This window comes from Strix uralensis, chromosome 8 (genome assembly GCF_047716275.1).
Source record: "Strix uralensis isolate ZFMK-TIS-50842 chromosome 8, bStrUra1, whole genome shotgun sequence".
In the NCBI taxonomy this organism is placed as follows: domain Eukaryota; kingdom Metazoa; phylum Chordata; class Aves; order Strigiformes; family Strigidae; genus Strix; species Strix uralensis.
In genome coordinates, this window is record NC_133979.1 from 30,961,848 (window position 1) to 30,975,711 (window position 13,864).

Below are 13,864 nucleotides of genomic sequence, written 5' to 3' on the forward strand. Positions count from 1 at the left end.
TAGCGTGGCCAGCAGAGACAGGGAAGTGATCTTGCCCCTGTACTCGGCACTGGTGAAGCCGCATCTCGATTACTGTGTTCAGTTTTGGGCCCCTCACTACAAAAAGGACATTGAATTACTCGAGCGTGTCCAGAGAAGGGCAACGAAGCTGGTGCAGGGTCTGGAGCACAGGTCGTATGAGGAGCGGCTGAGGGAACTGGGGTTGTTTAGTCTGGAGAAGAGGAGACTGAGGGGAGACCTCATCGCGCTCTACAACTACCTGAAAGGAGGGTGCAGAGAGCTGGGGATGAGCCTCTTTGACCAAGTAATAAGTGATAGGATAAGAGGGAATGGCCTCAAGTTGTGCCAGGGAAGGTTTAGACTGGATATTAGGAAGTATTTCTTTGCAGAACAGGTAGAATGGGCTGCCCAGGGAGGTGGTGGAGTCCCCATCCCTGGAGGTGTTTAAGAGTTGGGTTGACCCAGCGCTGAGGGACATGGTGTAGTTGGAAACTGTCAATGTTAGGTTAATGGTTGGACTAGATGATCTTCAAGGTCTTTTCCAACCTAGACGATTCTGTGATCCATGATGAAGCAACATTGCCAAAGCATTGCTGAAACAGTAGCTAGCATGGAGAGTGAAGAACTTCCAAGCAGCTATGTCCTCTAAACTGCAACAAGCACCATTATCTTTCTGGATGAAACCTCCTCCCTTCTGCTTTGAATTGGCGAGCCTTATGCTAATATTACAGAAGCTGAAAGAAGACAGTTTACCAATTAGTTACAGAATAGAGTGTACGTTCAGCCACCCGATGACAAGACGCTGCTGCCAACCACGCCTGGCCACCAACGTGCCTGACGTTATTCACACAGCAATGCCTTCCTCTTCCTCCACACCCTTGGCCAGGAGAGCAGGTCCCGGCCGGAGTCCGGCGAGTTTGCCTGGGGCCTGGTGAGCCATGGAGGAGGAGGAGGAGGAGGAGATGCACTGGGCCTGGGACAGGCTCCTTGCCGCTCCCTTCTGCAGCCGGGTACACCGCCCTGGCTTCACACCTCAAGCCTGCTTGGGTTCGTAGGCGAACCAGCCTGGCTTTAGTCTCCAGGGAACGCGCGTTCATGGGGCCAGGGGTCAGCTTCGCCACGAGTGGGGCAGCCTCGGGGCCGTGGCCTTCAGCCCGGTCACCCGTGCCTGGCCTCAAATCGTGGCCAAGATGGGAGGACCCTCCAAGGGCGCAATCCGGCAAGTAAAGCGGCGTCTCGCTGCTCAGCCCCTGTCCGTGCACGCTCCCCGGCCGCCTGCCCCCGCCACGGCCGCGCCGCGTGTGCCCGTGGGTGCGCGGCCGTGCGTGGCGGGGGCGGCCTCCCTCGGCGGACCGGAGGTGGCTGCGGGAGCCGCTCTGTCCCCGCTCTCCCGGCGCTCTGTGGTTTAAGATGGCGGCGGGGGCTGAGGGGGCGAGTCCGTGAGTCCCAGGCCGGAGCGCCGCGGGGGCCGGCGAGGCGGGCGGGAGCCGCCGGGCCGGGCCGGGCCGCGCCGCGCCGGGGGGAGGAGCGGGAGGCCGCCCGCCGGGCCGGGCCGGGGAGCGGCGGCGGCGGCATGTGAGCGCGGGTGGCGGCCGGGAGCACGGCGATGGGGCAGCAGGTGGGCCGCGTCGGGGAGCCGGGCGCCGGGCTCCAGCACCAGCCGCCGCCTCAGCAGCAGCAGCAGCCGCGGGGACTGCGGGGGAGCAGCGCGGCCAGGCCAGCGGGCCGCCGGCGGGAGGCGGCCGGGCGCACCGCCGAGGGAGGCTTCAATATCTTCACCCAGCACGGTGAGGGGCCGGGGGCCGCGCCGGCGGGCGGGAGGGGCCGAGGGGGAGCTCTCGCCCCTCGCCAGAGGGTCGGGTGAGGGGCTCGGGGGAAAGGGACCGGATCGCCCTTCCTCCCCTCCCTCTTTTGTTGTTGTTGGTTTAACTGGGGGAGGGGAGAGTTGCCGGGGTGAGGAGAGGCGAGGCGAGGCGCCTCTTGCAGGCGGGGAGAGCGGGGCAGTCCCTGCCGCCGCCGCTGCCACGTCCCGGGGGAGGCTTTCCTCGGCCCGGCCCGGAGCCTGGCGGCGAGCTCGGGGCCGGAGGAACTTCCCCCGGCGCTGGGGACGGGGACTGCCCGCCGGCCACCGCAGGAGCGACCCGGCACCGCCGGGAATCAAAACTTGCGGTACTTGGTAGCTGTCACCGCAGCGGTTCCTAGCCCTGGGTTTGTTTACAAGGGTAAACGTTACATGTGCTTTGTCTTTCTGTTTACTGAGGCACTTATAACTTGCCATTCTAGATCTGTAAGTCTCTGTTGTTATATAGCTCCTGCAGAGCAAACGATTTTGTTTTGACTGGGGTGTTACAGCTGCCATCTGACTCTCAGTTGAAGTTTTTGCCTGTCCACTTCTTTTCTTCTGCTGTAAACTGATACCGGAAATGTTTAATGCGACGTGGTTAGTTTCTCTAATCTCTTTTAGGAGGACCCCGCAACTTCAAGTCTCCCATTTTAACTATGCTTTTTTTATTACATCTATTTGGCAACATCTTAATATAATGCATGATGGTATGGTCAACTGAAACCTGTCTGCCTTGGCGAGCATGTTGAGAAGAGATGCGCGGATGCACCTCTAATCCTAAAGAAGTGAATCTGCTATGGAGAGCTTGGCTGGTTTGGCTTTAGGTGGAGAGAGATGTCAGTGTTTATAGAGCAAGGCTGCTTCTGACAATACGTATTTTCTTTTGCTCAATAGAATGAGCATAGGCAAAAGATTAAGGAACATGCAACCAGCAGTCTAAATGTAAATATCATCTGCTGTGACTGCTGACATGTAAGTATCTATCAAAACAAGAGCGCAGCACTAAATCTGGTTCTTAAAATCTCAGTGTTATCACAGCTTTTGAGTTCAGGGAGCAGTATCAACTTTAAAACCAAAACAGAACTCTGCTTGCTGAAACGCCTGACCTGCTATTACTACAATTAAACCTAAGGATTACGATTTTATTGCACCTTTCAGCCGTAGTATCATCAACCTCATGTTTTACTGTCATCTTTGTATTTTTGTACTTCAAAACGCACGTTGGCAGAAGAATTACTATAAAATAGACTAATACTGTAAATTCACAATGTTAGGAGCAGATCTCGGAAGTTTTGCACATACCCTGCTTTTTTCAGTACTCTGAAGTCGAAGTCTTTAGCAGCAGAGCAGAATTGCTGCATAGACTGCTAAATGTGACTTAGCAGGCAGGAGCACTCCTGCTAATGACAAACTGTCTGTCGTCTTCTGTTTTGGTACCAAGATGACTATTTGGTTCTTGCTCTCGCAAGGCAAGGACAGAAAGGACGTTTGTGGGAAGTACAGTACAGCACATGGGGATGTGTAATTGCTTCAGAATAACACAGTTCAGACTGACTCAAGCACATCATTTATTGCTGCATGTTTCAGTAGTAATTTAGTACAGCATCCTGAACAAATCCTTCTAGCTCCACCCTACTAAATTTTAAAGGTAGAAGGTAGAGAGAATAATATACATGTAGTGGCAGGGAAATGGAGAGAGAAGAAGCTTTCTTAAGCGTGCATGCACACCAAATAGACAAATTACATGCTCTGCCAGCCCATCTACTTGTCTTCCCTAGAACTAGAAACAAGAATGAACCTGAAAAGCCAACACGTTCTGAACAAAACTGTTCAGTGGCATATAAAAAGAACGTTTCTCTGTGATAACAGTGATTGTATCTTTTAAAATAACTAGTATTTATATTGCTTGGGTTATCCACTTCAGCAGTAAGGTAATGGATATAATTTTACTTGGTTTTTTATTGCTTCTGTTATTTTTTTGTGGACTGTAAAGAGACTATCTCTTGAAAATAAGATACAGTTTTTTATTCTGTTAGATTATGTAAAAGGGGTGGGGTTTTATGGCAATCCAGTTTTTGAGAGTTTCAGGGCAGACTTCAAACTCCTATCCCATCTCGGTGAATACCTCAGCCATGTTAAATTGTTCCCTGATTCCATGCTCATTTTACTCAAAATGAGTGAACAACTCGCTGTTAATAACCTGTACGAAATGCTAGTCGAAGTTGGGTACCTATTTAAATACTTGTCATGGGCAATAACCAAAGATTTTTGTCGTGTTCCTGAATCTGGAGTTCAGTTCCTTTCTCAGATAAATTGTTTTCTTCTGACCCTGACTCCCCTTGTCTGAGAGAATTTTTTTCTGTCAACTTCTATTCTTATTTTTCATTTACTGACCTCGTTCTTCTGTTTTACTTAACCTGGTTTTCTGCTAGTTTTAAGTGCTATGCTTCTTTTGGTGAGATGCTGTGGTTGCTGGTGATATTACTTTTCCAGTAATTTCTTTCTGAACCTGAACCTTCCATCCTGTCTCTAGGACATGTATTCATGGTGTATGAAAAGTGATGGAAAAAGCACAGGATCATGGGCTAGCACTCCTGGGCCAGTGACTAAACCAACCAGTCTAAGGATGAGCTTGGATTATCTACCTGCTTTGGCTTTCTTTGATACATTCATTGGTGTGAGGAAGACAACCTCTTTGCCTGTGCTAGACCTTTGCAGGTGTAAGTTCCTGCCTTAGCTCATGTTGGCAGATTTCATACTCTGCTGTGTCAGGAGTGATGTAAACCTTACTAAGTATCTTGCCAAAGTTCATTTTGAGGGATTGCTTCTTCTGGATTGTTTATGAAAAGGATGGAAGTAATTCAGTCTCAGACCCATTTTGCTACAGGATTTTGGAGAACAGCTTGTGTCAAATCAGTAAAGTGTAAAATCTCTTATGCTGGGCTACCAAAAACCTGAGACGAGCATTTTTATACAACTAATTTGAAGTGTAGTTGTCCTTGAAAAATTGAGAGACTGAGTTGAACCAGTCTGACCCAGTCTGACCATAACTGCTGTGTTATGGTTGTGTAGGAGAAGCACTGCAGGTATACAGGCACTACCTACTTCAGGGTGTATTTTTGAAAGAAGGAAGGAATTTGAAGATGTTTTCTGTTCTATGGAAAGAACAGAGAAATCTGTATTGTGGCACTCCACTATTCTGTCCTGAGAACAGACACCTAGAGTCCTGGGGGTTTCAACTCACCATAGTGTTGAATTCTGTGTGCACTGCTATGAAGTTGAGCAGAAAAATCTTATGCAAGCTGCTACGCTGGTGTGATTTGTTAGCTGTGGAGCAGAGTTCTCCAAGATGCAAAAGACAGTCACGGATTTTGCAGCCTTTTGCAATTAGCCCTTCAAAGCGCCCCTTTGCAAGCGTTCCTACCATATAATCTGTGACTTATAAAAGCATTGGATCATCAAGCATGTTGGTTGCTAGTAATGTACTAGAAAGGAGGAGTGTAAACAGAAGGATTATTCAAACACTAGTGTTGCCATGTACGCTGCATCAGAATTAACTAGTACCACGAGGAACAACTCCTCAAGAGGGAAAAGCTGTAGCGAACACTAGTCACGACCAAATTCTTAGAGTTCAGTGCAACCAGAAAAGAAAAGAAGTACTTGGTGCCATTACAGGATGAGCTTGCTTTCCTTTTCAGAGAAGAAATAGGGGAGACAACAGGGAAGTAGGTTATCTCCTTACCCTTTCAGTAGTTTGTGTGAGGGAAGGGGTACAACTGATGACAACCAACAACTTCCAAGTTGCACGGGCTCCACTTGGCCCCTCGTACGAGCTTTGAACAGTGACATGCTCTAATTTTCTTTCTGAAGAGCAGTGATAACTGCCTACTGTACCAAGATAGTCTTTGGAATGGTGTTAGCATGCTTTTCATCTCCGAAAAGACTTGCTGAGTGTTGTAGAAAACGTACTGCAGGAAAATCAGATTATTTAAATCCTGGCTGGGAAGCCTTTGCAATACCTGTTTGCAATACTGCTACAGTTGCCTTGGTGATATATTTTGGGGTAGCGGAAGGCTCTGCCACACTTGAGCTTTTGATCCAGCAGGCGCAGGACATTTGTTCCCTGTTTTGTTTTCTAGGGGAGGAGTTTAGCAACCTTTTACTATGTGCATCAAGGTCAGGCAAGATAAGTCTATACTTTTAAAAATAAAATTATCATTAAAGCTCCCCTAAGGCAGTTGGAGTGCTATGCCACATGATAAAAACATTCTAAAATAGGAAGAAGCATAAATAACACTATCCCTTTGAAATTCAGTGAAACTGAAGGGCTGGATGCAGGAAAATGGAAAGGAGGAGAGAAAATAGGGCCAGTTTAACAACTACACTTTGTGGGCCGCTTTAAAATGTTTTTTATTTTTCATCGCAGTGAAATGCAGCAAGCTCGGGCCAGAGCAACTTGCCCGCAGACTTTCCTGTCAGTAAATGCCCTGTACAGATCGAATATAATCACTGTATTCAGTGCATGACTCTTTGTACTGTAAATCAGAAATCTTGTGGGACCATAATGTATAAATAACTATTAACTAATTATTTGGGGAATAAAGGGTAGTTCAGCGAAGTGTCTAGAGGAACATCTCCTGTAGAACATGAAATTATAGGCGTGTTCTCTATTGCGTCATTCTCTGTGATATCTAAATTATTCCTGCAGATTCAGCTGCATTCAGTACTAATTTTTATACCTTGTCTTAAGTTGGGATTTTTGCATGCTGTATTTCACAGATGAGAGAACCCTACCTCAGTGAAGGGACGATATAACACAGACTACCAGTCTGTTATAATTCCTGCTGTATGTGTATTTCTTATGTACTTTTCACATGGACAGGGGAACATAGTCTGAAGAAGGTAAGACTGAAATGAAGTTACTTCAAAAGATGTTAGTCAGAACTAACTTAAAAATCAAATTTCAAAGCCCAGACAGATCTCTGATTTCTCAGTTCTCCACATCTAGCAGATGGTGTGGTACAAGTTGTTCTAGCAATATTTCACAAACTTGCTATTGCTTGCAAGTGCAATGTTTTGCAAAAAAAATTTGTGGGATTTTTTTTTTTTGGAAATAGGGACATGGCCAAGTGAACAAATTGGTGAAAAGTGAACGCGTAAGCTGTTGGACACAAAAGCAAATTGTCACATGTGGCTTAAATAATCTTTTTTGATCTAGCAGGACGGACAGCTCACATCATTAGAGTTGGAAGATAGTTGGACTGTCTCCTAGAGATGCTGTAGCAGGGTTGGCTTCAGGAATATTTTATGGTAATTACAGATTCTGGGACAGTAGGCTTGAAGTCATGTTTTCACTGGTTTTCAGGAGAAGTGACCTGTTCAGTGACCCACTTCAGCATACGTCATGTTTGTGCTTAAAGCAAGCCAGTCCTTGCTGAAGTCAAATCATACTTTTTTTATACTTTGTTTTATAGATAAAGCTAAATGATCGTTAGCGTGATTTATTCTAGCCCGTTTCTCTTCGTTGTCACAACTTAATGTTTCCAGTATACTTATTATCTCTAAACTGTCTTCCAAATAGTGCTGACAGCTGACTAGTTCACACTCATAAGAAACTATGTTAAAATTCAACTAATATAAAACAAGAAACAGCAGTTTATACTTATTACAGTAAGGATGTGTATGAAAGTAACAAAGTTAGGTTTCGTTTAGTGAGTTGCCGAGTTCATTTTCACCTGTTGCGTTTCAGAAGGTCAAGGATGGATGACCACAGACTGAAGCCTCACCTACATTATAACTGTTTCAGGATCTGATATCCTAAACCACTGCTTGCCAGACGGTCAGTAGTTCTTTCAACAGCATGTAATTAGGAATGATGCAAAGCTGGGTAGCTGTAGTGCGAATGGCCCCTTGACTGGCTTTGCTGGTGAATCTGCAAAGTAGCCATACAGGTTTCTGCATTCAGAAGAGTATTTCCCGGTAAAGAAATATTTGTCATAGTTGTTTGGAGAACCAGCAGTCTCTCTTTTCCTCAACACAGCAGGAAAGAAGCAAGAGCTTGCCCTGAGTGGGGTAACACAGTTGACTTGCTGGGTCTGAAGTAATGGTTCTCTCACCGTTACTGCATCATCCCTGACATTTCTCTGGTTTTGTGGTTATGAAATACTTTATTTTAAAGGCTGATCTTGGTATTATCCGTAGAGATTATTCTCTCTAGAATAAGTGACTGTTACAAAACCATTGAGGCTTCCTGTTGGTAACACTGTAAACCACAACAACAAACCTTAGTTATATTACCCATATCTGCTTAGGAAGTCGCATGTGCTTTGTGGGCTTTCTGTAAAGATGTGTGCATCTCCCTGTACCATCGCTTATCTGCAGCTGTGTATAAATTAACTTTGTAATAGGTGACTTTCAGTATCAGCTAAATCGGCGCAGGAATTTCATGAAACAGTCCAAAAATAACTTTGCCTTTTTTGAGAGGGAGGCAAAGATGCACAGAAATACTTCACTAAGAATTGAATTGGTTTTATTTCAATCTTTCTAGTGATCTTTAAAGGCCATTTAAATATATTTCTTTTAAGACTGAACTTTCTTCTCCTGTCCTTCCCTCCCAAATGTTGTCCTTGGGATCTTAATCTTACTGTGATACTTCCATTAAAAATAATTACATGTGTTAATAAACTTCAAGCTTCACTTATGTTGATTTGAAAGTATTCTATGACAATAGTGATCTGAGAATTGGGACTACAATTATGTAAGAAAAGAGCTCTTCAATGAAGGAAAACTCATTTTCTGTAGGACAGTTCTGCATCCCCTCATCCTTTAATTTGGTAATGTTACTGGTTTTGATTTTGGGCTCTTTCCTGGTTTGTTTGATAGTGGGTTTTTTTTGTTGTTGTCATTGAATACTAAAGTGAAATGGAAGTAGCTGCTTCTTCTTATAAGGTATATATGGCAAAGGCATAGGAACCATCTCCTGGTACTGCTGGGGTCAAATTAGGAATCAGAGGATAGGAGGATGAGAACATTCCGGATTTGTGACTCGGTGCACCTCCCTGTCTACTTCTCCTTCCTTTCTCCTGTGATAATCCCAACAACAAAGCATCAAACGTGTCTCTGCTGTTCCTATTTGTTGTCGTCTCAACTAGGATGTGTAGGACGAACAACTGTGGAGATGAGTATCTGCACAAAGACAGATGATGCTGGAAAGGGAAAGGGAAATAAGGGGAAAAGGGTAAAAGATGATCTCACAGCTTCTCCCTGTTAGTGCATTTTGGTATACTGGAGATTGTATTTTGACAGTTCAGCTTTGGAGATAACATTTTAAAATACAATCTTGGGTATGTTTAATAGTTGTTGAATGAGACAGGTGGGCTTTCTAAACGGATCTATGATAAGTTAGAAATGGTTTACTGACCGATGTCCCTGTAATGAGCTGCATACTGGCTGGGGGGTGTCCCCACATAGAATAGAGTAGACCAAGTTGGAAGGGACCTGCAACAATCATCTAGTCCAACTGCCTGACCAATTCAGGGCTGACATAGCTGATGACTGATACCAGGCACAAAAAGATGAGGAGTTCCGAGCTCCTGGAGCACAATCAAATGTTAATTTGTAGGACAGTATGTTTTGGGAAGGAAAAACCCACCAACAAGATTTCTTCCTCCTGTTCCCTTCTTACCAGGGTTAGAATAAAGTACAATTGAATCGTGAATACAGATATACACTTGTGGGTTTTACAGTGAGTTGGCGTAAGATAACCTGCAACAAACATGATTATTGGTAAGTGTGCTCAGCACCATGGCTAATTTTGAAACAGGTGTCAGGCTTGCTTCTGGTTGAAAGAAATTACATTAATATTGGCTATTAATGGTGGTAGTATGTAGCAGAGGTCATGAAGTGTTCCTGTTTTTCAGATTCTGTGTTCAATTAGACCCATAATTTTTGGAAAAGTTGACTGTAGAGAGTAGTGTGCCTGTACAGTAGACACACCAAAAGATATAGGAATTGCACTTCCTCATCACAATGGCTCCAACATGGCCTAGCCTAGAAGCTTGTTTAAATATTGTCATATCCAGTAGACCAGTATTACCTCCTGCATGTACCCTAAACATCAGGGGTTTAAAAGGTGTTTACAGATCACGGATCTGTTCTCTAGACAAAAACCGAAAACATTTGTACATTCTAATTTTGTAGCCTCTGGATTGTGAAGATAACCCTTCAAATTCAAGCTGGAGTGTAAATTAATATAATGAGGCCTTCCTTAGCTGACAGGGTCGACTCGGTTTCTCAAGATTATTTCAAAGCCTTTGCTGCTCAGGGTTCATTTTGCTAACCAGCAGTGTCACGGAGTTAACAAGACTGTTCAGTTTTACTGCTGCTATTCAGAAACCTGTGGGAGGCTGTGCAACTGATGAGAATATCAATTTTGTGTTGCTGCTTAGAAAAGCCAAGAGCAGAAGTAGAGACAAGATAGAGCTATACTAGTATCTCTGAAATTTACTTAATAATAGAAGAAAATGGGAAAAAATACTTAGATTAACCTTGAAGGGATTTAAATAATTTTAAAGTGTTATTACCAGTCCAGCAATCTGTCAGAATTTGCCAATTAACAAAACTATGGTGACTGTTTAGCTATAAAAAAAGTCATTTTATGCCGACTTTTAAAAAAATAATACAAGTTATGTCATCTAGGAAGAGTGAGATGGACTCTTCTTAGAGATCTGAATAACCTTGAAGATCTTGAAATACTTAGTGGCATACCTTCCTTCCTCCCTCCATCAAGTCACTGTGTGCAGCAGAATTCAAGCTTATACTGGCCTGAGCTGAATTGTATAAGCATGGACTTACTGCTTGTGTTTAATGCAGTTTTTTCTTAGAACACAGGTTTTAATTTTAAAGCTTTCTTTATGTCCACCATTCACTTCAGTACACGTGAAAGAGAAACAGCATCCTTCGTCTGAGAGCTGATTTGTGGTCCCTTTTCTCCTATAAATTTTTTTCATCCTTTCATCTATAAACTGGCAAATTAAAAAAAAATCAGTCTAATAGTTGGCAGCTCTCGGGCTCAGATTTAAGATAGTAAAGTTAAAATAGCAAGTTCTTCAAACTTGAACTTTAAATTGCTGAATGTCCTACATGTGCTCTTTAGAATATTGTTGATGATAGAGTCGAGTCTCAGTAAAGTTACTCTTAGAATGGCACCTTGATCAAAGCATAAAGGCTGTGGTATAGGCAAGACCTTGAACAGATGCTCTGAAAGTTCTCTCTTTGATCACTTTGTGGTGTTATCACTCAATTCTGGTTTGTTTCTGAACCTGCTTTTTTACTGACTGGATTGGCATCAAGTAAGTCACGATGAACTTTATCATTTGCAGCAGTAACATATATAGATAGTGAGAGCCAGCTCACTGCAGGTCCTGGAGAATTCATGTGCTTTCTCCTGACTAGGAAGATGAGTGGGGTTTTGGTAGGTTTAGTCTTCTTTTTTTGACGCAGGGAGATGTATGCAGCTTGGGGAGTGATGAACAGTGCTTTTGTAATTGATACCAGTGTGAAACCTGAGCTCTGGCCCAGTTACCCAGTTGAAGCACAGCAGAATATTTTTCCGCTAATCATAAATTGTATGCTTGTTGTTCAGGATAATATTTTGTTGGTTTTCCTTAATTTTGATTTATGGCTTTTTTTTTAATTCCAAGAGTAAACAGAGAAAGCAGAGGTACTTTATCAGATTAAAAAGGCTTTGCCTAGAGAAGATCCGTAGAATAAGTAGGAAAATGGTATATAGTGTCCTGTAGTGCTAGTATTCCAAGTTATATTCAGTTTTTTTCATCAGGAGCTCAAAAAATTGTGGATATTAAGGTTTGCAACGTAGCTGTAACGAGCTGATTTTTTGTTAAGAGGAAACCAAGATCCATTTTTTCAGAGTAATCTAATAAATTTGAGTCTGATATGAACTATAGAAGAACCACTTTTTGTAATTTTTCCTTCAGAGGTGCATTAGCTGGCTTAGGATTGATGTGCAAATCCAGTAGATGCTCAGATGATGATTTGAGTAGCCTGCCATAGCCATCCTGTGAAACAGAAGTCTAGCAAGTTTAATTCTTGCTTTTGTCATAACAGTACTAAATCTGTTTTGTCAGAAAGGTTTTTCATATTCTGGTTTTAGGTCATCATAATTGAATATATTTAACATGCTTAAGTCTGTCAAAGCTAAGCTTTGTACAGAAGTTCTAATTCTTTATTTTGATGTGAATAAGTCTGTATAGCTTCAACCTATTTTTTGTCAAATGGTTAATCTAAATTTGAATAAGACACTCGGTATGTGTCTTTCCATCAATGCACAAGCTTGCACTGTGATAGCGACTTTGTGTGCCTTGTTAGTGTTTATGCTAAATAAAATGTTTTTCTCATTTTAGGGGTTGGGGGAAAAGCATATAACTGCTTCTAGGTGTAGGCCAGCTGTAGAATAATGCTCAGCTGGCCTCTCAGTACCTTTCAGCCACAGGTGGATGGACTTAGCCCTGCTATTATATTCACTTGCCTTGTGGGCTATGGAAACTGATGTGCCTTAAGGCAACATAATTATAGTCTGTTTGGACTCAGGTGAGCTGTGCTAGTTTTCTTGCTTTACACCTGGGGGACTGGTATCCCCATGTGCTGATTATTGGTGTGTTTTCTGTTGTGCATCAGCTGATACAGAACTACACTGCAGCAGATGTGTGAGGCATTGCCAGTAAGCATTTTGTTCCTGAACAAGAACAGCACTTGACTACAAGGAACCTCTTAGACAGCCTTTCCGCTTTCTTCAGCCTTCCCCTCTCCACACAAAGCTCACCTTGTTACGTTCGTTCAGGGAAGCAGGCTTTGAAACACACACTGCGTTGTCAGCGGGGAGCAGGTGAGTATGAAAGAGCAGAGCCTCATGCTGGGCAGAACTACCACGTTAGCTGAGGAGCCTGGGCAGCACATAGGAGGCTGTGTGAATTTTAAAGAAGGTAAAAGGATCAGTTGCAGCTGTTTATGGAGAACATGATTTTCCAGCCTACCAGGAGAGGGTGCTACAATGCTTTGACTTAATTTATCCATTGCTAAAAGGTTTTTCTATTAGGAAAAGTAGAGGAGTTTTTTTTTCAACATTACTGTGTTGCAGTGAAGAGTGTTTTAGGTAACTTTTGGTTTATGAAAGCAGGCAAGATCCACATATCAAAAGACAGATGTAGCTGTGTTAAAATTTAAGGAAATACATGTTTATTTTTCTTTTGCCTTTAAGAGCTGAACTGCTTCCTTTTTAGTTGTTTTGTTTCTTTTGGGCTTTATCCTAGATAACTTCATCTGCCAATAAGAGAGGTTTTCCAGCTTGTTCATGTGTAAGTATGCAGGCAACCTTTAGTGCATGAAAAGACATTCAATATGGTATTTCTGCTAGGTAAACTGAGCCATCAAATTAAGAGCCACTTGTCATTGCTTCTGTGCACTTCTCGTCTGTAAAATGGCAATAATGCTTACTTGTTTTATGGAGATCTTCAGACTTAACTTTTGCATAAACAAACCCATAAAAGCTACCTGCAGGCTGAGTGTTCAGTCATGCACTCTTGTCTCATCCTGTGGGCTGTTAGAGAAATGCGTTTATTGTGGTTCTAGTCTGTATTTCAGAACACTTGTGGCATGGTAATAGGTCTGAAAGAAGATTAGTGTTTGTGTTTAATTGTTTGACTTGCCTCCAAGTGGAAGCTCAAAGAAGTGGAAGCTCAAAGCACTGTTCGTTGCTGAATGTTATCTATCAAACATCCATAAAGAGGCTGAAGTTACAGTGAATTAGCAACAGAGATCTTCAGAATAATGTCTTTGGTCGTTTAGCAGTAGGGCAATACAAACGAGAGTGAATTGCAGTAAGCATTTGTACAGTTGGGTTGTTGGCTGGGAGACAGGATCTCTGTGGAGAGATCCCAAACCTGGTGTTTAGACATGTAATTACAAAAAAGTAAGGTCACCTGACACTACTGTGGGGTAGTCGTT

The 13,864-nt window shown here is 43.3% G+C and overlaps 1 protein-coding gene across 1 annotated transcript in view; it reads left to right on the forward strand.

Annotated features, from left to right (window-relative positions):
- Positions 1 to 1,593: 1,593 nt before the first annotated feature.
- ABL2 (ABL proto-oncogene 2, non-receptor tyrosine kinase) overlaps positions 1,594 to 13,864 on the forward strand; it is a 51,579-nt gene continuing 39,308 nt past the window's right edge. Inside the window, exon 1 of the mRNA XM_074876980.1 lies at positions 1,594 to 1,787. Within this exon, the coding sequence (XP_074733081.1) occupies positions 1,607 to 1,787 (181 nt within the window). The 5' untranslated portion in view covers positions 1,594 to 1,606. The remainder of the gene's footprint in view (positions 1,788 to 13,864) is intronic.